General features: G+C 33.1%; 2 protein-coding genes across 5 annotated transcripts in view; one reads left to right on the forward strand and one right to left on the reverse strand.

Moving 5' to 3' along the window:
* Positions 1-2839: 2839 nt before the first annotated feature.
* Positions 2840-24844, forward strand: part of LOC126745150 (ras-related protein Rab-28-like) — a 54045-nt gene continuing 32040 nt past the window's right edge. For 2 of the 4 annotated variants that reach the window (XM_050452872.1, XM_050452874.1), the window contains exon 1: positions 9093-9953. The gene's annotated coding sequence lies outside the window, so the exon portion shown is untranslated. Of the gene's footprint in view, positions 2909-9090; positions 9954-24844 lie in introns of those variants that run through there. The other 2 variants (XM_050452877.1, XM_050452879.1) reach the window with 2 other exon arrangements.
* On the reverse strand, positions 6906-12456 carry LOC126745152 (uncharacterized). The gene is made up of 3 exons (XM_050452881.1): positions 12290-12456; positions 12039-12159; positions 6906-7414 (listed from the first exon to the last, which is right to left on the reverse strand). The coding sequence occupies exons 1-3, from the start codon at positions 12329-12331 to the stop codon at positions 7188-7190; spliced, it is 390 nt and encodes a 129-aa protein (XP_050308838.1). The 5' UTR covers positions 12332-12456; the 3' UTR covers positions 6906-7187.

Here is a 24844-nt window from a genome sequence, read left to right on the forward strand (position 1 = left end):
ATATTTGATTACCAATGATACAAATTAAGTGGGTCTTAAAACATTTCATGCTTACCTTGCAGCATGTATCATCCATAGCCCAACAAAAAAATGGCACAAATATCTTTTTAGCTCCAATTAAATTGGTTCTGCAATCCGAATAATTATTCAAAACCTTATAAAAGCATTAACAGATATATCTGATCTATTTCTTTGTAACGTATTGTTTTAGCACCACAAATGAATGCAACGTCTAGGCAGACGTTGCATTGGTTAACATGTTTTTCTAGTTTTCCCCATAATAATCGAGAAAAGACTTTTATTTCTACGTTCATTGTGCTTGAAAAATTCAAGTTTTTGCCTTTACAGAGCTGAACGGTGGTAGGTTTTATCTTTGAACAGGCTCATATGACTGGGATGCAATATCTTCTTAATAAGGAAGAAATAAAAGTATTTCTTTTAAAGTCTGAAATCCGTTCGAATGCCATATGTCGGGTTGTAGTTATGGAGAAATTTTTGTAGAAACTGATCTGGTACATACGTCTTATTCCTTAAACGTTGGTCAGTAGGTTTTAACCACTGACATAATGGACGAGCCTCTACTCATAACGCGCCGTGTGATCGCTTGGAGTTCGTTGACATATGAGAGCGAGGTCCGAGAAAGAGTAGGAGCTAATTTGGGAAAAAGCCGGTTGAATCGTTATTTTAAATGATTTTTCTATGTGTTAGTTTTATTTTGCTTTTCACATTAATATTTTTAAGAAGTTTTTATTCTATATAGTGCCTGAGTGATTTTTTTAATTTACAATTAAAAATCTTATTTTAAAAGACATATTTTACAGTTAATAAGTCTACCATACCGGGTGGTGCGTCGCCGAGCCGAACATAGGAAAACCCATGTAAATTTTAAGGGGGTCAATTATTGGCTTCCCTGTACATTTTATAGAAAAAATGTAAGATAACTTTTTGAAGAGACCAATCTGGCAAACTCTTGATCAAAGTTTCAAAAAATTTTAATAAGCGAATCTTAAATTATTCAATTAAATGTAATTGCAAAATTAGCAAATTTTCGGTTCAGGTAAAACCAAACGGGCACCAGTAAAATGAATATTGTCACTGATGTGAGGAAAAGTGTCAATAAGTCAGTGACAGTCGATATTGAAAACAAGTATGAATTATTCAATCGACAAAAAAATAGCCATAATTAAGTAGCATTATGCGGGAAACAGTTTTGGAGCAGTATCTGAAATGTTTTCAGTTTATTTCCCCACCAAGCCCATTCCGCCTATTTCAAATATTAAACGTATTGTCAATAAGTTCGAGTCCAAAGGTACCGTAATAAATAATTGTAAATGTTCAACTCAGGATATCGAAAATAGAGCCGAAGAAAGAGAGAACAGAGATCTTAATATTCTATTGAATGTGGAGGAAAACAAGATGGTTAGTACGAGAGTTCTTGGGCAAGAGGTAAATAATTATCTTACAACGGTATTGCGCACTTGTTTCGATTATGATTGATAATTTAATATAGTGAAAGCGTCGATTCGGAGAACAGGGTACATACCCGACGGTTTTCCCGAATTTTCTCCAAATCGTGCTGGCAAATTGCCTCATAGCAGAGCCTATTGAACAAAACAAAAACAACAAGAACAGATACATAATGTATGCTGTGAGAGCATCGCCTCGATCCACCTCGTCTTACAGAGCTTTGCTTAGCAAATTTAAAGTAAACAGAGTGATATAAAATGTCTCTTTGATATCCAGAGTTTTGGATTGCGAGAGTCACCTTTTAAAGAATAAAAAAAAGTTTTTATTTAATTTTGAAAAAAAACTCTCATATCTCGCCATCATTTAGCAATATACACCTAGGAGGCTTTGAATAAGTTCACCAGATGGGAAGTGTATATATCAGATTGTATTAAAGGAGGTATAGATATATACCGTCCTTGCCTGGATATTTGAAAGGAGAGACTTGATTACCTATTGATCTTTGCATCATTACTTATCCTTTTAGTGATGTCGTGTTCTATGCGAATTTGAACGGCAAAACTGGAAGGGAAAAGGTGAAAAGTTTTCGTCGCTCTTATGTACAATGTATACTGGAAAAGAGAATTTTGCCGACATATTTATTACTGTTTCTGAAGATTGGGTTGCCACGCTGATATGTTTCTGTAGCACAGAGAATGTATGTACTTATGATTCGACTTTGAGACCTCTAGGGACACTGTTCCTTATCTGCAAAAGTTCACTTTTACAGTTGCGTATTTCTAGACTTCTTGAACTAGGAAAGTCAACAAAAAACTCTCTCTTAGGTTCTTATCACTACTTCCCTGAATGCGTGGTGATGCGTTCAAGTGCTTCCTACTTGCATTTATTTATTTTGAACACTTTAGTGCAACATAAGTCTTTAGAGAAATATTAACTAACTAAATACCTACATTTTGAATGCGATCTTTAAAGATATCAAGCGTTTGTGGTCTTTGTACACTTGATTTTTGATATAGATGAAAAGAAAGTAGTCCAGTGAATTAAGGTCAGGTAACGTTGTTGGTCAATCAATTGATTCATGTCTGCCTATTTACCGGCTTGGAAAAACATCATGTAGGAGTCTTCTAAATACCGTAGCATAGTAAGCATAAAGCAAAGCAAATAATTTGGCATATCTGGGTTATTTTCATTAAGATACAGTACCGCCAGTACCGCAATTAAGTCATCTAAAAAGTCATGATAACGCTGTTCCATCAAAGTTTTTTCAAAGGAGTTTTTATTATTATTACTTCCGTCCGATCCGATTTTCCTGTAATAAAACCGGGATATCCAGTTTCTTTACCATTAGGAACGCTATAGTTGTTCCTGGTCCACCAAGATTCTTAAGAGTTCCAGCCTCTCTCCACTTACCCTAAATTCTACTGATGGTAGATGACTAGAGGTAATTATAATGACTGTTTATAAATGGTTTCAAATGCTAATAATGGCAGCCACATATTCCAGCATTCAATAAAATAAATTTAAAGAATGTGGAATGTAATTTATCAATTTATTTTACAATGAAGTATTATAATAATTATTAAAATTATTTCGTGAACATATGAGGATAGGCATAGGACATTATACAATAAACGTCCAAATTTTTATGAAGATTCCGAAAATATATAGTTTTTTTTTAAGAATTTTTTTCCGTCTGAAATATGCCCGATGACCGATTTTTTTTCCAAAAAAAACCCTTCTATTTAATTTATCCGTTATTGAATCACAACCATGTATGTAAAATAACTAAATCTTTGAACTTGCAACGCCTTTTTAGATTTAACATGACATTTTGGCTATGTCCAACCGTTGTCAATTATAAATTAACAACAACTACTATTCTAGTCATGTGGAGTCCTGACGATAGAGGTCTCCAGATATTGGGAATGTCAATACTGGGCTGGCTGAAGGTTCCTTGATTTTGCGCGATATACGTTGCTTTAAGAAATTTTCTTGGTTTTCCATTGTTGCCCCTTACATAGAATTCTTGCTTCTGCCCAATGCATGTTGTGGCCGTTAGACCTAGCGTGTTCTGCAATTCCTGATCTGGAAACTTTTCCTGTTCGGGTCCACTTTGTCTCGCCAATGTATGAGTCTCTGCATTCATGATATATCCAATTCTTGGTGTCCACTAGACTTTCTAGTTTGGTCTAGTAAGCATTGATGTTAAGTGTCTATTTACATCGGGGAATCCTTAAACATCATTAAGGAAAGGCTCGTAAAGGACACGACCCTTGCTAAATGCACTCGACTACCACTTGAAGTTTGTCGTCCTTCTTTCAAGTCAAAAATTTTACGCCCAGGAAGAAGGACTCTTAATGGGATACCCACAATTTCTAGTCGTAGCCAACATTTACATGTGGTGGTTTGAAGAGAACACAATAAGAACAGCACACTCTAAGCCCAGGAAGTGGCTTCGATAGGTAAATGACACATTTATCATCTGGGACAAAACCGACGCAAAGCTAACGGGCTTCCTGCAACACTGCAGCATCAAGTTTATGATGAAGTTAAAAACTGAATCAACCCTACCGTTTGACGTCCCTAACCTTTTTAGACGTTCTTGTGAGAAACGATAAGGGGTGCCTTAAGACTTCAGTCTACCGCAAACCCACGCATACTGATCAATACTTGCACTATAACTCAAATCATACGACGTCAACAAAGGTGGAAGTCATCAAGTCACTACATAAAAGAGTGGCCACAATTTGCAACAATAGTGACGACCTTAAGACGAAGATAGAAAATATCACCAAGAGCTTTCAACAAAATGTCCACTGTTGAAATTCCCAATATTGGGAGACCTCTACTGTCACGACTCTGCACCATATAATGCATTTCACGCATGACCAAAAGTTCCATATTACTACGCACATCATTAGTATATAAGCCCGTAGAATAACAACAACTACTGTTGTTAGTTTATACTTAATAACGGTTGGAGATACACACCAACCGAAACGTCCTGTTAAATTTAGGTATAAAGGTATTGTATGTTTGAAGATTTAGTTATTACGACTGTACCAACGTCTACCACCTCGAAACTACATGTAGAGTAAGGGCGACAAATATGGAATAGGTCAGTAATATGGAATAGTTGTAAATCAGGAAAAGTAGCAAGCGCCCTCTATTAATTGCACGTTGAAACTGTCGAAGTGCATTCATCTAAGGTTTTTTTCGATCGGTCCGTCTCCGTCTCTAATTTGTTTTATTGCTTTTATACTAAATAATATATCAATAACAATTATTGTAACTAAAAAAGCAAAAAAAAAGTAATAAACAGAAGAGAGGCCATTGTAAACCTATTCAATCTTGTGCTTGTACTCTGCGTTAGAAACCTCAACTTTTATATGATGAAATAGAACTATGTCATTTTTTTTTATTTCAGTATGGCGTCAAAAGGTAGTCGAAAAAGAAAATGTTACGAAAAAAATGATATGATACAAGCAAGTTGTGCTATTAAGGAACAGAAAATGGGGTACCTGCAGGCAGCCAAAACTTACAATGTTCTCAGAACAACCCTTTTTAGACACTGTCAGAAAAACGAAGATCCAGATATCTCTGCTGAAACAAAACTAGGTCGACCAACACTGCTTACAAAAGAACTAGAAGATGAACTTATAAGGTACTTACTTCATATGGAAAGTAAGTATTTTGGTTTAACCAGAAAGGACATAAGGAATATGGCATATCAGCTTGCTGTTAAAAATAATCTGCCAAATCCTTTTGGCAAAGAAACAGCTGAAAAAGGCTGGCTTAGGCTGTTTATAAGACGGCACTCAGATACATTGTCATTTAGAAGACCTATAGGCACATCTTTTGCTAGAGCCAAGGGCTTTTCCAAAGAAAACGTTCAGTAATTTTTTCCACCCTTAGTTATATTCCCCAGAAAAAACTTAAGCCCGCAGCTTACAAAGGAGGCTCCACCTGGGACAAAGTTCGAATGTCATCCATCAGGGTGGATACAAAATAACATTTTTACAAAATGGTTTGAAGACTTTGTAGCGACAGTAAAGCCTACACCTGAATCTTCAGTTATGCTCGTATTAGACGGTCATAACTCGCATACTCGCAATATTGATGTCATTAATATGGCCAGAGAAAATAATGTTACGATTGTGTGCTTACCGCCACATTCAACACTTAAACTTCAGCCCCATGACAAATCTTTTATGGGACCATTCAAAGCTCATTACAGTGAGGAGATAAGAAAGTGGGTACGACAAAATGCCAGACCAGTAACTGCATTTGATGTGATGGAAATTTTCGGCAATGCTTATTTAAGAGTTCAGCGTGGTGAGATTGCTGTTAATGGTTTTAAAGCCACCGAAATTTTTCCCCTTAATCCAAATGTCTTTCGTGAATCTGACTTTCTTGCTTCCGAAACTATCGAAAAAGATGAAGTTGATGCTGTTGTCCCTCTTCCAGTACCTCAATATACTGAAAATGCGAAGCCGCCAACAAATATTGTAACTCCTGAGATGGTCTCGCCTGTTTCAATCATTTGTAAAAAAACCAGCAACCAAGGACGAAAAGCAGGGAAAGCTGCCGTAATAACTGCGTTACCTTACAAAACAGAATTGGAATCATCCGCAAAAGCATTTGTTTCACCTACATCAAAACTTTAAGTTAAAAAACAAATTGGACGGAGTAAAACAAGCTTGCCTGATTCCGATACTCCCAGCACGTCAACAGCCATCTCATCAAGAAGTCAAGCTAAGCGTAAGACTAAAAATTTGGGATACAGTTCAGAAAAATCAAGTAGCTCTTCTGAAGGAGACTTTGTGGCAGATGATGACTCAGATGATTCATTATGTACTGGCGAAAATGATGAAAACGTTCCGGATGTTTATGTGCTTGTTTTGTGGTGGAAAGTTTTTGGAAAGCAAAAAATCCGAGAAACAGTGGATACAGTGCAAATCCTGCAACTTATGGTGTCATTTGCAATGTACCTTATACGTATCTGGCATTTATATTTGCGATTTCTGCAAATAGATTGAGTATTTAGTTTAGTTTTCTAAGTATTCCATATTTGTGACCCTATTTTTAAAATTTTTTTTTATTACGATTTTTGAAACGTTTTTATTTTTTACAAATACAAGTTGTAATAGCTTAATATAACATGTTTTTTAATTACTTTTAATATTTTTGTGTTAAAAAAATAAAAATTCTTATAATTTTGCAGTTTTAAAAAAAGTATTCCATATTTGTCGCCCATACTTATGTAAAAATGGTGAGTAAGGTCCTTTGAAGTAAAACTTCCGAATCTATTTCATACCGGCTGTTCCGATACCACTGTACCACATTGATCACTTACTCTTTAAATTTTTGATTGTATATTGGAAAAAAAGTTCTTTCGTTGATTACATAAGAGATTCTAACACAAACAATAAATCATATACACCAAAATACATTTATTTTAATACGAAAAAATGCATAAAAAATATCAGGTCATATGTTAAAATTTCAGGTTTTTAACAAATTATAAAAGTATAAACAGTATTATATAAACTATAGAGTCGCGCATTTACAGTAAATTGCATTCAGAATAATCTTAAAAATACCGATTAAAGCTTATCTTGTACAACACCTATATATTATATGAGTTTCTAAAAATAAATAAACTTATCGCTAAGCAAACAAGAACATAATCCACGAGGTAGTTGATAGGGATATATTTTTTAAAAATCTCCACGCCATGTAACTAAAGAGTCGAACAAGAAGAAAATTCCATTGATGACGGCTAACGAGCCCTTGGCCAATCCATAGTCTCGTACTTCGCTGGATCCCCAAGAGCTTCTTTCGAAATGTTTGATGTTAAGGGCACCTGCAGCCACAAACATGGCGCAGCCCACTAAGGTGTAAAAAATGTCGATTTTCTTGCTTATCGGTGCACTGATGATATAACCTAAAAAAAAGTAAAACATTTTAAAACAATTAATCTTATTTAGGTTGAAGATTATTAGCGAGGAACAAACAAAGATAAAACATAAATGAATCCGTTGATCATTAACGGCTATTAGTGAAGGAAAACTTGTGAAGATTACTAAAACGTACAGTGCGTCAAAAGAAAAAATTCCATGCGTCGAAATGCATGAAATTTTGCAATTAGAACAACTTTTGTCAGTGTTATTAAATAAAAAAAATTAAAAATAAATAAAAATATTTAGTGTTTAAAATAGTGTTATTAAAATGTAAAGAGAAATACATTACAGGGGAGTTTGCCAAGGTGGCTTTCTATCCCCCTTACTATTCAATGTATAAGTGGAGTATATAGTTAAAGAATCGTTAGAAGACCAACCAAAAGAAGCAAAAATAAACGGTATCCTGATCAACAATAAAAGATACGTAGACGACAGCTGAAGGTTCTCCCACAGGAATAATTGTAGGGCTTGGAGGTGAATGCGGCAAAAACTAAGATCATGGTTTTCGATTGAAACTCACAAGAATAATATGTAAATATCGAAATCAACAGTTTTTAGAATGTTCATAGCTACCAATATACTTCAGCAGGGAAATAAACCATTAGCTGAACTATGCTAAAGGGATTAAACGAAGAATAGGTATTGCCAGAACAGTTTTCTAAAAATGCGAAATATACTGCGTAATCTGGGTTTATTTCTAGAAATGAGACTATGTGGGCCCTGCTCTTATATAGCTGTAAGACATAGGCGATGAAGCATTAACAACTTCGGAAATTGGACGCCTTTGAACTATGGTTGATATACAGATAGACAGAATACCCCCTGCACCACTCAGTTGGCAAGAATTAAGAAGATAAGAAAAGCAGCCTATATGGGACATCTAATGCGACAGTAGGAAGGATCGGAACGAAAAGTTGAAGGTAAACGACGCATAGGGAGAACAAAAATATCTTGGTTAAGTAACATAAAAAACTGGACAAACATGGATGGTAATACCCTGATCCATCGAGCCTAACATTTGAATGAAGATTTGAAGAATTTGCCATAATGGTCACCAACCTCAAGAGAGACAGCACCTGAGAGGAGAAAGACATTATAAAGATACGCCAATTTTTATATAGAAAGTAAAATAGAAATTTGTATAGCTAAAATTGTCAAACATTTTATCAAATTCTATCGCTTAAACTAATGGCTACCTAAGTATTCTAGTACATAAGTGGTAAAACCAATAATGACCATAGTCTTAATATGATAACGTGTTTATTTAGGTTAAAACGAAAATTAATACGATAAAAATTAAATAGGTAATACAGATGTTTTGAAACATTTCCATTCTTAGATAGTATATGCATAGGAGTATGTGTGAATTCGTATTGTTTTTACAATGTTTTTAAAATGCTACTGGTTTTGAAAAAGCTAATAATAAAAATAATAATAGATTGGAAAAAATTGTAAACATAAATAGATCGTTAAATTAAATTATTTTAATAGAATATTTTTATAAAGGTTCGAAAATATATGGGAAAATGTGTAGTAGATCAACCTTGTTCGTGATATTTTCGATTAGTCTCTAAAGTAAGTAGAAAAGGTATTTAGAATATGCAAATGAATTATTACTCAGTGCACTTTAAACGGATTTTTTTTGCATGAACATACAATGACGTTATTAGTAATTCACCGTTTTGAAAATATTGAGGAATCGTGAAACAGTAAAAGTGGGGAGGTTATAGAGTTTATTATTTATTGCAGTTGCACGAGCATACAATATAAATACATCTCAAAATTGAGCAATGCAAATTTCGATCCATGTACTTCCTCGGATTGTTTTTATCACTTAGTAGCAAATCTAGTGATAAAACGGTTAGTTCATTTTCTTTTGATTTTTTAAATTTTCGACTAATTTTTCTTTCTGTTGCTATAGATCTTCAGCGCTAAGCAGGATGTTTATCAAAGAGTGTCATTCGATTGGTTCTATGCGTATTATCCATCGCCATTAAAATTTATCCTTACGAAGACAGAACAGATCAGTGCGAATTGCGCAAAAGCTTTCTTCACCAATCTAGGAACTCTTTAAAACCCATTCGATTAAAACCCATTCCAGCCACACCGTATTGGGAATGTTGACGAGAGTATCCAACAATGCCCACGAAATCGGTGAAATTGATAGCAAAAAGGGGATCCGCTGGATCGGACAGAAGACATCGGCCGAAAGACCCAGGGGCCCAATCGATTTCGCCATTTTATATTTTGCACGAAAAAATATGTATAATATTTTTATGGAAAAGGCTGCAAATAGCGCGATTGATATCATCAATGAACCTAGGTGGATGACTGCTACAGAAATCGTGGACTTTATGTCAAATTTTATAAAGCACCCGAATGCATCCGCATATTCCCCGATTCTATCGCTTTTGTATAACAACACTTCCCATCTCAGTATCGAAGCTGTAGACATGGCAATTGCTCATGGGATGATGATGATCATTTCTCCCCCATTGTTCACATCGCATGCAACCATCAGATGTAAGTATTTGGTCCATCTATCTATGTTTTATATCTATGTTTTTATCAAGCTTTGATGTAAAATCTTATTGGCCGAAGTGCCATCTATGGCTGATAAATGTCTTGATGGGGCTTATATTTTATATTCCTGGGCCACTCCCAGGAATATAAAAACTGGTTGCCGAGCAACTGGCATTTTTCTATTTGATCCAAATATCTAAAGATTTTCATACATCTAAAGATTTTCTAGCAGGCAGTTTAAGTGGGAAAATAAGTGCACTAAAAAGTACTTATAATTGTCAAATTGCAATAGTTTGTTCTGATGTTAAGGAGTCAGGCGCACATAAAGAGGTGACGACATCAGTAGTGGTCAGTCTATCTTATGCTGATCACATAAAGCAAATCAACTTAAAGAGTATCAAAAGGGGTCAGTCTTTTCAAAAGTAGTGCTCCGATGGAAAAGTTCATTCATGACTGAAAGCCATCATTTTGACATCATCAGAGAATGTTGAAGAAAATAGAAGAAAATAGAAGAAAAAAAAACACAAACCTCTCGAAATTTCACCGAAGAAAGGCGGTCGTGCTGCACTTTCTACATCAGCAGCAGACTTTAAGTTCATAAAATTCTAAAAAAGAAGACTTTTGACCTAAAAAAGAAGACCCTATATTATTTGCAAGGGTGCAATGCCGAAAAAGTTGAATAGAAACAACTCCGCGATCGAGCTGTGCACTTAAAGTGTGCGAATTTTTAAGCTATGAATATTACAGGTGTGTTCATTGTGAATCAGGTTATATATTACGTCTTATTTTTCATATTAAATTTTAAAAAAATTCGTTATTTTTATTGTTCTGAAAAAATATTCTCACCTTTTTCATTCAACATTCAAAAACTGACTTTTTGACGTTATTTGCTTTAATTGAAAATTTTGGGAGAATTAACCTTTCAGATATACAGAATATTGCGATTTTGATGTTATCATAATTAAAACACAAAACCCATCTCGCAAGTCTCCACTTCAATAAGGATCTACTTTTAAAAAATCAAAGGTGATTTAAAAATGAATATGAATAAGGTGAAGAATCCGTAAAAATAACTATGACGTTTTATATAGTTATGTCAGTACATGTCGTTTGTTTAGAGTTTTAATTTATTTTTCAATTAAAAATACAATGTCAACAATGAACATTCAAGAATTCATTGGAAAAAGCAAGCCAAGTTTAAATATTTAAATTATGCGCAATAATTGTTTCCACCAATAAATTTTAAGTTATGCAGTTTTACTTATGTTAATATGATTTGATTTGCCAGGTTATTTTTTGACCTTCTTGAATATCAGGTCAATATATATGTTTATAAAAAGTAATTAAATGCCGAATATTTTAATTGGGCCTTACTGGATGTAAGCAGAGTGCAAAGGGCAATTTCCCAATCCCACTCCAGTCCAAGGTTTGTATAATACAACTGGATAAAATTCACATTTGCCACACCTTTGTAATTATATTAATTCTTGTAGTTAATTAATATCTAAAAATATGTGTATTCTACCCAATTGTGTGGGTTTTATTACCGCGGCTGAGTAAAGTTCTGGAAAATATCATTTTTATTTTGAAATCAATAACGGATAAGAAAATATTTTTAAGGCGTGTCTTAAGTCAATCCAACAAATTACATCCAAGGATTATTTATAGTATAAATATAACATCTTGTAAGTATCTTAATATGCTTTTCTCAGCAGTAGATAAATTGAATTGATTAATTAAAATTCTTTTGAAGTATTGTGAAGTATGTAATCAACAAAATTAGAGATTAGCTCATATGTATGTTTTATAACAATCTAAAAATAAACTGTTATTGCATGTAGGTGTCTTATTATGGCAGAGAATAAACCAAGTGGATATTAGCAATTTTATTAATAAATGTGAACGGATTTTTTAATAATAAAACTACACTTTTTGGGGTTTTAAAATTATTTTTAACTGTAAGTGTCTTATTAGAGCAGATTAACCAGTGGATATCAGATACTATATTAATGCTTATGAACGGATTTTTTAATAATAAATAATATTATAACTTTTAGGGATTTTTAAATCATTTTAAATACAAACCTGCAAATCCTCCAATAAGAATGATAATAAATCCTCCAAAAGTCACTGCTGAAAACGTATCAATATTCCAATCTCCAACGGCGGCTTTTGAGTGAAGACCTAGGCAGGTAACTGCCAACGCCTAAGAAAAAATATTAAACTACAGGGCATATGGAAAATTGTGAGGTTTAATATTTTTTGTTAATAAACACTTTAAGGTGCCAATTAATAATTTCCAAAGCTTGTTATACAAAATACTCAAAGAGACTTACCAGTTCCAGAAATTTGATAATTGATAAACGACTGATGGCCATCTTAACCCACTTATTTCAAGCCAAACAACAAACTGAAAAGTAAACAAGATGAGATTGACCCGAATCGATTTAGAAGTCACGAATGTGCGTCTCCACAATGTTGAAACTCAAACTGGTTTTCACGATTCAGTTTTCTGTTATACTCGCGGGTAGCCGTCCGTATCGTAATAAAGAAGACAGGGAGTGATTTAGGATATTTATTTTCTATTTATATATTCTTGTGAGAACTAGTATAACTTTAGAGAATTTGTGAAAATTTGATTTTTTTTTTAATCCAACTTAGATTTTCGTGTGGAAAAATTATGATGTATTTGTGATCTTGTAAAAAGATGATATTACAGGTCCTATTATATGGCAATCTTGGGTTAATAGAGAGGGTAATGACGATTTCACTATAGCTGAAAGCGACATGGATGTATAGTCTATTTAAAATGAATTCGACCAGCAAAAAATCCAAATCACAATGAATAAGCGGCATCTTCTTTATAAAGCATAGGCGTGCAAAAAATAGAGAGCTATGATTTCTTAAAATATGTTAAAAATCTAAAATTGGTTATATTTATTAAAATTTTAATGGCCATATGCACCGTGGTATTTAAGCTCCGCTTTAGGCTTAAGCCTTCGATTTTACATGTAAAATCAGTGGCTTAAGCCTTCGATTTTACATGTAAAATCAGTGGCTTAAGCCTAAAGTGTGTGCATATGACATATGGTGCATATGGCCATAAATCACTCTATTTTAGAATAGATTATTACCTGTAATGTTACGCATGTTTTATTATTTAGCTAATATTTTATATACTTTTTTTAGTAGTTTTGTTATAACATATTGAACTTAAATTTGAATAGGTACCCTGTATAGATAAAAACTAGTTATATTCAGTAAAAGTAAGCGATGTATAGATAATGTAATTCAAATGAATTATACGAGGATTTATAAAATTATTATATTTATTATTATTCATTATACTTAGTAATTAAAATGTTTATAAAAAAACTCAAAAATCACTGTTTGAATCTTCGGAACTGGAGTCCAAACTTGGATTTATAATAATGGGGTTAACATGAGGTAAAATACCATACTCATTCTCTTTTTCAATAACACTTCGAACACAATTCCTTCATATGTCTGTTTTATTAATTTCTTCTACAACTGCCCTTATAGTTTCTAATACGAAAGTATCGTTAGTTGAAGATTGATTATATTTTCTAATTCGGTCCTTTAAAGTAGCCCAAATCATTTCTATGGGATTAAAAATACAGTAGTACGGCGGTAGACGTAATACGGTGTGGCCATTTGCCTCGCAGAGTTTATCGATAACGTATTCTTTTTTAAAATGTTCATTTTTTATGGATTCTAATAAAATTTTCTTTATGGCTTTTTGTGGAATGCTCATATTTTTGCTTTCTATAAATTTAAGAATTTCATCCTTTTTTGTGGAATTATTTGGGATTTTTTGATGTAAACGCGAATGGTACGACGCGTTGTCCATCACAATCACTGAGTTTTCAGGTAAATTGGGAATGAATTGCTCAGCAAACCATTTTTCAAATAGATTGGCTGCCATGTCCTCATGGTAATCAGCCGACGAATCCTTTATCTTTTTGGCCGACAACAACAACGCATTGGGGATAAAGCAACACCCACTCAAAGAAAAGGCCTTAGTGCTTGGCGCGTGACGTCATCGATGTGGGCCACCGATTTTTAAAAACCAAGGGATTTCATATGCTAATATCGCAATATTTGGCTTATTTTAAAAAATGCTAGGAATAGAATAGAGTTCAGGAAACATTCAAAGGTATGTTTTAGTTCTGGTTGAATGTCAGGTTAAATATTATGGTGTATATGTGTATAGTAATATTAAATGCAGACTCCCAACTCCCCTACATCTGCACCAAAATTCAACATACGTATTTAGGTATTTTTTAATTTTTTTTATACCATTAAGTAGTAAAAAATGTTATTATATACACATAAATACATATATTGACTTTAAAAGCTTAAAAAGCTTAGGTATACTCCAGTTCATGTAATTTTTTAATTGCAGAAAAAGAAGCACATTTTTTCTTCGAGGTGTCAAAATCAGGAAAATAAAATTTTTGGTCTGGTTTAGAGTTAAGCCAATTATTAAATACACATTTAAGTAAGTGAACTGTGTCAAATAGGTAAAATAATGGTCTCTGATTATCTATGGGATGAGGATAAACAATGCTAAGTTGGTCTGCAGTTGAAAAATGACTAATGGCATTATTATCACACTATTAAAAAACTATGTACCCAATCTCCTCTAAATTTTCAATAATTGTCTTAATAAAATTATAAAGTATGTCTGATGTAATTTTGGAGATGGGAGCTATGTGAACTACTTCCTTAAAGCTGGAACACACACTTGTAATCATAAAAGTCAATGCGGTTGAAGCTAGAGACTTATTATTGACTGATGTTCCAGTGATATTACCGGCTTTATAGTCCATGCAAGGGTCAATATGAATTTCATCAAAAAGTCGTGTCACAAATCTCTCATGATCCTTTAGTAAACTAAACACATTTCGGGCATAAGTTAAAAACATTTTTTTCATCTATGTGGGGATTGGTCATGTGTTTGTTACAAATACCCATTATAGTTTGAGGATGTGGTAAAATTAGGGATCCATAATCTCTTAAATACTTGTATGCATGAGGACTAATAGTATAGATTATAGAAGTCAAAATTATTGTACTACTTGAATATCTGTACCTTTCCTTTGCAGCTGTAAGCAAAGCTAATTGTTCACAAATAAAATCTAAAGAATGCACTATTTTGTTGTCTTCAATGTTTTTAAAACTTTTTAGTATGTTTGACACAAAATGGAACACACATTTCATTTTATTTATGTCATTTGATGGTTTGGCATGATCGAGAATAGTATTGCCAAGGGTATTGGTAGCAGTATTTGTAGGTGGCAGATTTAAGTCACAGTCGGGGTTGTCATTATTGGTAACATTTTCCTCCAAAGGCAGGGTAATAATAGTAAGGTCTATTGCTTTAAGTATTGCATATAAATCATCTAAACTATGGGAACTATATAGAGTTTTAAATTTTGATGTTAAAACACAAACTGGCTTGCTATATAAAAAAGTTTCAAAAGTTTCAGTCATGGTTTTAGTAATTCTATTGTAAAAATTTTACCTGTGTTGGAATCTTGAACTTAATATGTATAATAAAACATATAATAAAGTACTCTTTATTATACTACCTTCAGGAAAATGAGCTTCACATACTTTGGTGTTGTTTGTGGGCTCAAAGTCATCTCTGTGTATGGCTTTTACCCATTTTCCCCTTAGATTTATGTATATCCTTAGGAAAACCGAAGACATGCACTTTAGGTCCGTTTTTTAGTTTCCGTTACAACCCGGAACACAACACATTTGAGGCATATTTACACTCTGGTATAAACTACAAGCCGAACTAGGAGAAAAACATTAAATTAAACACGAACCGAAGTATTAAAGTCTGATATAAACAAATAAAACCGCGGCGCGCCGGAGACCCGGTTTTTCCGAGGATTTTTCTAGTCCTAAGTACAATTTTGCGATTTAAAAGTACGCGAAGAGTTTACATAAATATAACATACACGTTTCGCGGAAATAAGCAGTTCCGATTTTAGAAAAAAATACAAAAATGAGCTAATGTTTACTGCGGATCTCGTCAGAAATACCGGCAACCACAGAACATAAATATAAACAACCTAACCTCTCGTTTCATCAGGTGGCACAACTAGTAGATGCGCCGCTGTCAGATTTATATAGAAAGAACTCCTATTGGCAAGTAACAAGGTATTAGATAAATGATAAAATTTGAAAAAATGGAAGTTTAAATTATGAAAAGAAAATAAGGATGCACTCTTTTTTTTAACTAAATTGTAAAGTAAGAGCAGTTAAAGATATAGATTTAATTATTTTAAGATAGTAATAGAGCATTCTAATGTTCACGGCAATCTGCAAAGTCTGGCAGCGTTCCAGGCAGCCTTCCGCGGACGAACAACGGCAGCGTCAACAGCCGAATTCACCTGAAAATCAACCCGAAGTGCACGGCCCAAACGCGTGACGTCACGAGCAAAATTTTTTGGAGCGCTTTGTCCTTTTGTAGAGGTGTTATTGGATAAAGCCATTATCACCACCTGCGTGCAAAATTATAACACGTTTACTGCGAGAACTTGGTCCACTTAGTGAGCACTTTTTAGTGTTGTCCACCCAACCATACTTAACGACATCATGAGTATCATACCAAGTTTCATCTAGGTAAACTATGTTCCTGTTTAATTGACGGTATTCCTTTATTTTTTCTAAATATTCCTGTCGTCATGTTACAATTCGAGGAGATTCCATAATAACCATCCTTTTATCTAACTTTTTATATTTAAATCCACATTCTACTAATACACAACGTAATGTAGCAAGACTTTTATATTTGTAGTCGAGATAATCCGTTAGTAGCTTTCTTTGAATGTCTTCTAATGATGGAACTTTGTTTTCACTATAAAATTGATAAATAGATCGATGAATAACATTTTTGTCGATATCATCAATTTTTCTAAGTTTTTTATCACATTTTTTTCGTTTTACAGAATGATCAATGACATTTCCTGCTTTTATCACACTGTAAACGGTGGTACGAGCCAGCTTAGTAAGCTCACAAATTCTTGTTAAAATTTGATTTTGTGAGGCTTCAGGTATTTCACATTTCAAGCAATTAAAAATATTTAATATTAGCCGCTGTGATTGAACATGTAGGTCTTTATTTAAAAATTCGTTATATTCCGGCCTTTCAGCTTCGTTATCTGACACATCAAAGGGTCTCCACAATGCCATCTTGGTGGTATAATTTACGAAAATTAACGACAAAAAAACGTATTTAGCAACAAAAACATTAACAAAGCAACAACAACAAAAACAGCAACAACATAGCAAAAACAGAACAAAAAACAGCTTATAAAAAGAACTGCCAAAAACTACAAAATAAAGCGATAAAGAAACGACAATAAGGGAGCACACTTTTAAGTACCTGCCAAACAGATATTTAAATATAAAATAATAGAAATTAGAAATAAAATATCATCCCCAGCCGCCCGCACATGTAAAACCACGGCCCGTCCAACAATCAGACCCTCGAGCTCGACTTCGCAGACTTTTTCCTCGTCTGTTACACGATATTGCGCTCTCATCTCTCTCTGCCAAAAAATTGATCATTGAATCTTGAGTTACAAAAAATATTATAGTTGTAAGCCCACTTTGTTTGTCGGAAGGTAGTAGTACCTCCTTGAGTCAACTTGAAAAAAAAAACAAAATCCAAAGAAGAATCCAAATTTCTTAAGCTGACTTGTATTTTGAGAATAATGAATTCAATGTAGACTTAAAATAGGCTTTATGCTCATAAACATAAAATTATAAAGTAGCGTTCGTAACATAAATTCTTAAAAATTATAGCAATGACATAACTAGAGATAACAATATTATACCCTTTATGATAACTAAAAAAGGTTATATTTAGAATATATTTTATATTCATTTATTAGCTTTGTTCGCGGGAGAAATTGCTCAAACTACTACATTGCGTATGTTTAATCCCGTACTAATTTGGAATCTTCGCAACCCGCGAACGCTTTCACAAGCTAATCATATTTATTTAAGTTTTACAAACAAGTTTTTTTTATTGTAATCTCAACAAGAAAACAATTGTTTGTTCAAGACAATTTTATGATCTTTTCGAAGACCTCGCAATAGATGAAGGAAAACATATTTAAAATATGGGTATATTATAAACAAAAATAGACTAGTATAGACACATTTTTTTATGTTAATATTTGAAAATCATTTTTATGGCTAGGTTGTTTCTAACAAAAAGGAATTTATATTTTCACAAAAGTTATTAGAACTTGAATAACATAAACTTATAATAAAGTGCATTGTGTTTATTTTTAGAGCATTCAGAGTTTGTACATTAATTGTGCCTTCTCGTTCACGATACAAGTCATTTAAATGGACATATAATATTGCCCTCATGTTTTTGGATTTATACAAAAAAAATCGTAATCAAGTTGGGTCTCTCAAATTAAGAAACCTGAAGAAAATGTATGAAATTATTGCAAACGAATTGCAACAAAAAATGAAGGAAAAACATTATAAAACAAGGAAGTTAAAAGGAGACATGTTAAAAGAAATAAGAAATGATGGAAAAGAATTTTATCAAAAAATTATAAAAGTTGAAGAAAAGAAATTGTCAGAGAAAATTAAAAAGAATAAGATTTTCGAAGAACGCATTGGTTTGTTGAAAGAATATATTAAAAAGCAATTAATTTTGCCTTTCTCGGACATTTGCACGAATTAAAGTTTTTTGTAGTTATATTGGCTTTAGGATAAAATATTTAGTAAAAGCTTTTATAGGGTAGAATTTACATTTAGTTTAAAAGTAAATATTATGTAATAATAACGTTTATAAATTCCCAATACAATTAACAATTCAATATTTATATTGCTGCAAAAGAAATAATAATATAATTGTGCGGGATTAAATGGCCTAATTTTTTGCATCCTAACAATTACGTAGGGGCTGTTGAAGCCACGAAGTAAACTGTTTATTTATTTTTTTATAATTATATATATAAGAATATATTTACAAAATAAAGAGGAAGAAAAAGAGAGAGTTTTCAATTGAATAGGATTTCAAATTGAATTTCTAAATGAGCAGACTGACAATGTTAAATCATTAATTTTATACTTATTTATCAGCTTGGCAGCATTATAGGAAAAAGATGATTTAAAAATTTCCTTATGATGTCTTGGAATGTCAACAAGATATCTTTGTCTTAGGTTTACATGATGTGCTAAAGTTCTTATTTTAATTTTATTAAAAAGGTACTGAAGGATGCGATTTTTTTTAATTTTATAATAAAAAGAAACTGAATAAGAAACTGACTCTCTACGTCTTGCCATATCTAACCATTTTACATCTTTAAGTTTAGAAGTAATGCTGTTGCGTCTTAGTATACCAAAAATAATTCTTAGACAGGAGTTTTGAACAACTTGAATTCGGCGTTTTGTTTCATTATACAGACATGGGCCATAAATTGAGTCACAAAAGTTAAAGTGAGATAAGACTAAGGATTCGCATAATGTTCTTTTTGTTGTTTGATTTAAATAATGTATGTGTGGATAAAGCATTTTTAGGGTTGAATAGGCTATTTTAAGTTTTGTAGTGATGTGTTCTTTAAATGGTAATTTATGATCTGTAATTTAGACCCAATCTTTAATTGTTATCTTTTCATTTCCTATTTTTAAGTGTAGATATAGTATATTTTTCTGAATACAACCTTTATAATTATTTTGAAAAAGTACCCTATTTCCTACCTAATACCTATTGAATACCTAAAATTCACATTTAAAAAAATTATATTTTCAGTTGTAGAGCATTTATAACATGATATTGTGATATATTGTGCAAAACAGCACAAGCTCTAATAAAATGAACAATATTTTCTGTATTCTTTAATTTAAAATGATACAATTATGAAAATTTTTGTTTTATTAATCCGAGGCAGTGGTCAATTAAAATATCTATTAAAACATAAAAGATAATTAAAGTTCCTTTGCCTTCTAGTTAAATTACCTCTATCTTTAAATGTCTTTTCCGTAATTTCCGCTATCTCCAATGAGAAAAAAATCACAACATCTTTCTGTTAAAGTATCATTAAATGGTGATGATCGAAAAACTCGGCTATCGTGAACTGAGCCTATGAATATATCGCGAATTCTCTTTTGATGGCCACATACAACCTGAGCCTAAAACATACATTTAAAATCAAAGAATTAAGTACTTGTAACTTTAAAAAGAGAACTTTTTGTTATTCCGAATCGATCAACCACCACTCTGTACTAGCAGCCTCATTACTGACAAACCGCAAAAATGTAGTAAAACCCTAAATGGAAGTATTTTCTCATAATTTACAATCTCATGATGATAATATTGAGAGGCTTCAAATGTTCAGATAACTGTTAGGTTTCCTCCCTGCTTGAACGGAAATAGCACACATATTCTTCATCAGTGAGCAAAGGAACAATATCTTCGAAGTAATTGTGTACTTTTGGTACCTCATGATTTGCAAGCAACTCTTTTAATTCCCCGTCACTGGAGACTAAATTATGCATCATCATTTAAAAAAAAGATCTGAAATTTTGTTAAAACAATATTATTTTACTTCATGTCATATATTAGAATAACTAAAAAGCTCAATTGAAATATAAGAATTACTCTTACCAAATATATTTAACGTACGAACAATAGTTTCTGTATTTTATGAATCGTTAATCACTGTTAAAAAAAATTGAATCTGTTTGCAGGATTATACCCTCTTGTTTTAACTCTGATATCTATTGAACGTGTACGGAATTAATTCTGTACACAATATTTGTGTTCCGCGATCGACAAACCTTAAAAGCGCATGCACTGTAATCCGAAAGTAGTTCAGAATTTCTCGCGCAAACAAACTTATTAATAACCTTTAAATTGAAAATCGGATTCAAGAGGAAATTTAAAGATCTAGAACTAGTTTTTAGTTCGTCAAAATGCTAAGGGAAATCTAAAAGATATATAAACTACTGAATCGTAATTTATAATCAAATACTTTAAACCTAACCTTTAAATTTAATTCTAAATATGTATCTGGTTGACAGATCTATTTGAGATGTTTGGTTTGTGTCAGACAATTTTTTCTTAAAAAGAAGTAGTATTTGAACATATCTTTGTTTCTTAACACATACACTTAGTTAAATCTGTCAGATCACCTAGATATGCATAATTACAAATATGTATAATTTCTAAATGCGAAAGAAATGAGTTTTACAAAATAAGGAAGGTATGTCGCCCTATTTAATGAAATAATTTATGAATGTTTTCAGGAATGCTTATTTGTGGGCATTCCCTAAGAAATCATATTATGTAGGACTATTAGGTCAGAACAGGGGTCAAACATAAGTTGAAACATAGGGTGAGTTCAGCAGATAATATGCTCACTTAAGTCTTGAGGAGGATTACAGGAAGTCAAAGTTGTACATGTGTAGTGGACTGTATTATTATATTGAGACTAATTTTAACTGTTTTTTAAAATATTATATTAGTTTAATTTACAAATAATGAATAAACTGATTGCACGCTTGGCGTGTCGTGATGAGAATGTCTGTCGCTTCTTGAGAACCGTCGTTGATGTGTGGTCTTTGACCATAGTAGTGAGTAGAAGTAGCGCAAGCTACAACATGTCCCCCGCTTTGAAAGGATGGGCTTTTAACATGGAAGTGGGCAGAGTCTAACGATGGCCCTACTGATTATCCCGTCTATAGTCTTGATTGAGGCCACTCTATTTATGTTGTCCTTTCCGCTAACGAGTTGCGCTAACACGTCCCAAACGCCACTTCATGGGTGGTAGATTGCTGGGTAGATTGATGGGTGGTCTTTAACCAAAACTAATTGTCCCAGTTCAAGCTTACCGTTGTTAGTTTTCCATTTTTTTCCAAACTGCTGAACCTTTTGCACCAACTTATATTGGGAAAGTCGGTTGTCCGGCAAATGCATCATGGAAGGTTCTGCTATCCCCATTGCTGATCTTCCGATGAGGAAATGTGCGGAAGTTAGAGTGGATAAATCATTGGGATCGGAACTCAGAGGGCAGAGTGGTCGGGAATTTAGTACTGCTTCGATGCGCGCATCTAAAGTTTGCAGATTGAATAGAAATAATAAATATGAACCTACTATTCTCTTAAAATTATGTTTAAAGCTCTTTACTCCCCCTTCCTAAATACCACCAAAATGAGGTGAATTGGCTGGGATAAAATAGCCATTTTGGTCCGTGCCACCAGAGATCTGAAATTATCAACTGCTTAGGTTCCAAACCGCGTGAAACAAGATCGGCTGGGTTCTCCTGGGATTCTATATGATTCCAAGTAAATGTACTAGTGAGTTTCTGAATTTCCATGACGTGATTATCAACAAATTATTTTAGCAAATTTGAAGACGTCTTTAACCATGCTAAGACGATTGCGGAATCTGACCAGCAATATACCTTATTATTATTTATATCAATAGATGCTAAGACTTTAGTAAGAAGCTGAGCTAGAATTAATGCTCCGCATAACTCCAATCTCAGTATCGTCAAAGACTTAAGAGGAGCTAATTTAGACTTGGCACACACAGATTGCATTTTGAATCACCGTCATTGTTTTTCGATAAAATGTATACAGGCCCCATAACTGGCCTCGGATGCATCGGCAAATCCGCGTAGAGCAATAAAATTTGGATTTTGACAAGTAACCTTTAATCCTTAGTCTGTCCAGCATGGTTAATTCTGAAGAAAAACGAATCCATAATGTTAAAATATGAAATGGTAAAGGCTGATCGCATGTTAGGTTTTCCGCCCATAATTTCTGTACTAAGACCGTTGTCTGACGAGTCCATGCATAATATTAATTATGCATGGACTCGTCAGACCTAGTGGATCAAATATTGTAGCTATTCTGGATAACACAATTCGTGTTGTCATACTTTTTGGATCAATTTCAATTGTCAGAATAACTTTGAAAGTAAGTATAGGGCCACTGGAGCCCTATAATTTTTGTATCGTGGTCTTTATTGGCAATGAATTCTACTATATCTGAATCTCTAGTATTAAAGTTAAAGCAGTTTGATTGCCATTTACGTAATTCAAATCCACGATTAAGTAAAACTTTGTGAGTGATATTAACGACATATTCTGCTTTTTTTTGTGAATCTACGCACGTCAGTAAGTTCACGTACATGTCTTCCTTAATAATTTTAGCAATTTTTGGATGTTCATTCTCGCATTCCATGGCGACTTGATGTAAGAAGTGTATTGCTAGGAATGACCCCGCGATGGTGCCATAAGTCACGATATTCAATTGGTAAGTTTTAATAGGTTTATTTGGATTCGATCGCCACACTATTTTTTGCAAGTTTTGTTCCTTAGGATTTATTAATACCTGCCTGCAAATCATTTTGATATCACCTTAGAGTTCAATGGCTCGCATTCTGAAGCGCATTAAGATTGATAATAAGTCAGATTGAATCATGAATGATAGCCCCGATGTAGAGGGCCCTGAAGCATCAAATACCACGCGTAGTTTAGTCGTACTACTTGTTTCTTTTAATACTCCATGATTAGGTAAATAATATTCTGGCTTACCATTTTTTAAATTATCTTCTATTTCTGTCATGTGACCGAACTGTTCATACTCTTATAAAAAAACAACATATAATGTTCGTAACTTCTCATTGGATAAGAGCTTTATTTCTACACTGACAAAACGTTTGATTGCTAAGTCACGCATACCTCTAAGCTTCTTTGGCGAATCTTTAGGAGGTGAAGACACTATAAATCTTCCGTCCGTTGAGTACTCTAACGTATCGATAAAATGTTTTTCGCATAAGACCTCCTCATTCGAAAGAGGTTTTTTTGTTTGAGATTTCCTTAGCTCCCAAAACTTAGTTAGCTGATTTTGCAGTAAAACGTTTTTACTGAGATTACATATCATAAAATTTTTAACAAACGTTAAAGGTCCAGACACTATCCATCCTATTTCAGTATTTTACAGGATAGGGCCCTGGTTTCCAAGCTCTTGTTTTCCGGAGGTTAAGAGATTCCAAAAAACGTCGACCCCAGTAGTAAATCAATTTTATCGGAAATATCTAATTCAGAATCTATAAGTTTAAAATGTTGCGGTATTTTTAACGCTTAATGATCATTCCCGGTAAGTCGCTTGTTATTTTTCTTAGGATAAAACAACTCAAATCAAAAGAAAAAGTGTTAATTTTTGGCTGAATTTTTACCTGACATTTTTCCGTAGAGTGTGCAATTTTATCACTTACACCTGTTATTGTTAAATCGGTTTGTATAGTTGGTTATTTTAGTTTCTCATATAAAGCATTAGTTATGAAGTTGAGAAATACAATCTAACAGAGCACGTGCGGTTATATAATGACCGAATATATCGCGAAACTATACCTGTGCCGCAGAAAGAAGTGCGTTCTGAGCTTATGCAACAGTACAAGTAATATGACTAATTTTCTGACTAATTAGTATTAGTATGCCCATTTGTACCGTGTAATAACGTATTGTGTTTTAAACGACATAGCCTACAACCTGACCACTTGCAGTCTTTAGGAGCATGATTTCGTTTTAAACAGTTAATGCATAATTTAAGCTCGTGTCAAATATTCTGCACAATAGAAAATGTTATCGTTTCCGTTACATAAAAAACGCTTGGTTGCGCACCGTCAAAATTCAACTTGTTACTATTTTAATTCGTATTTGTATGAAGTCCTCGCGATGTTTTATATGTACGTTTATTTTCATAACTAAACTGTTTTAATTGTTTTAAATCAATTTGCTTTATTCTTAAATTACATTCTTAGTTCTTTAGTATATCTGCTCTCTCTTTTAGGAAATTCTTAAAAAAGTCTAATGTAC

The sequence above is a fragment of the Anthonomus grandis genome, chromosome 15 (genome assembly GCF_022605725.1).
Source record: "Anthonomus grandis grandis chromosome 15, icAntGran1.3, whole genome shotgun sequence".
In the NCBI taxonomy this organism is placed as follows: Eukaryota; Metazoa; Arthropoda; class Insecta; order Coleoptera; family Curculionidae; genus Anthonomus; species Anthonomus grandis.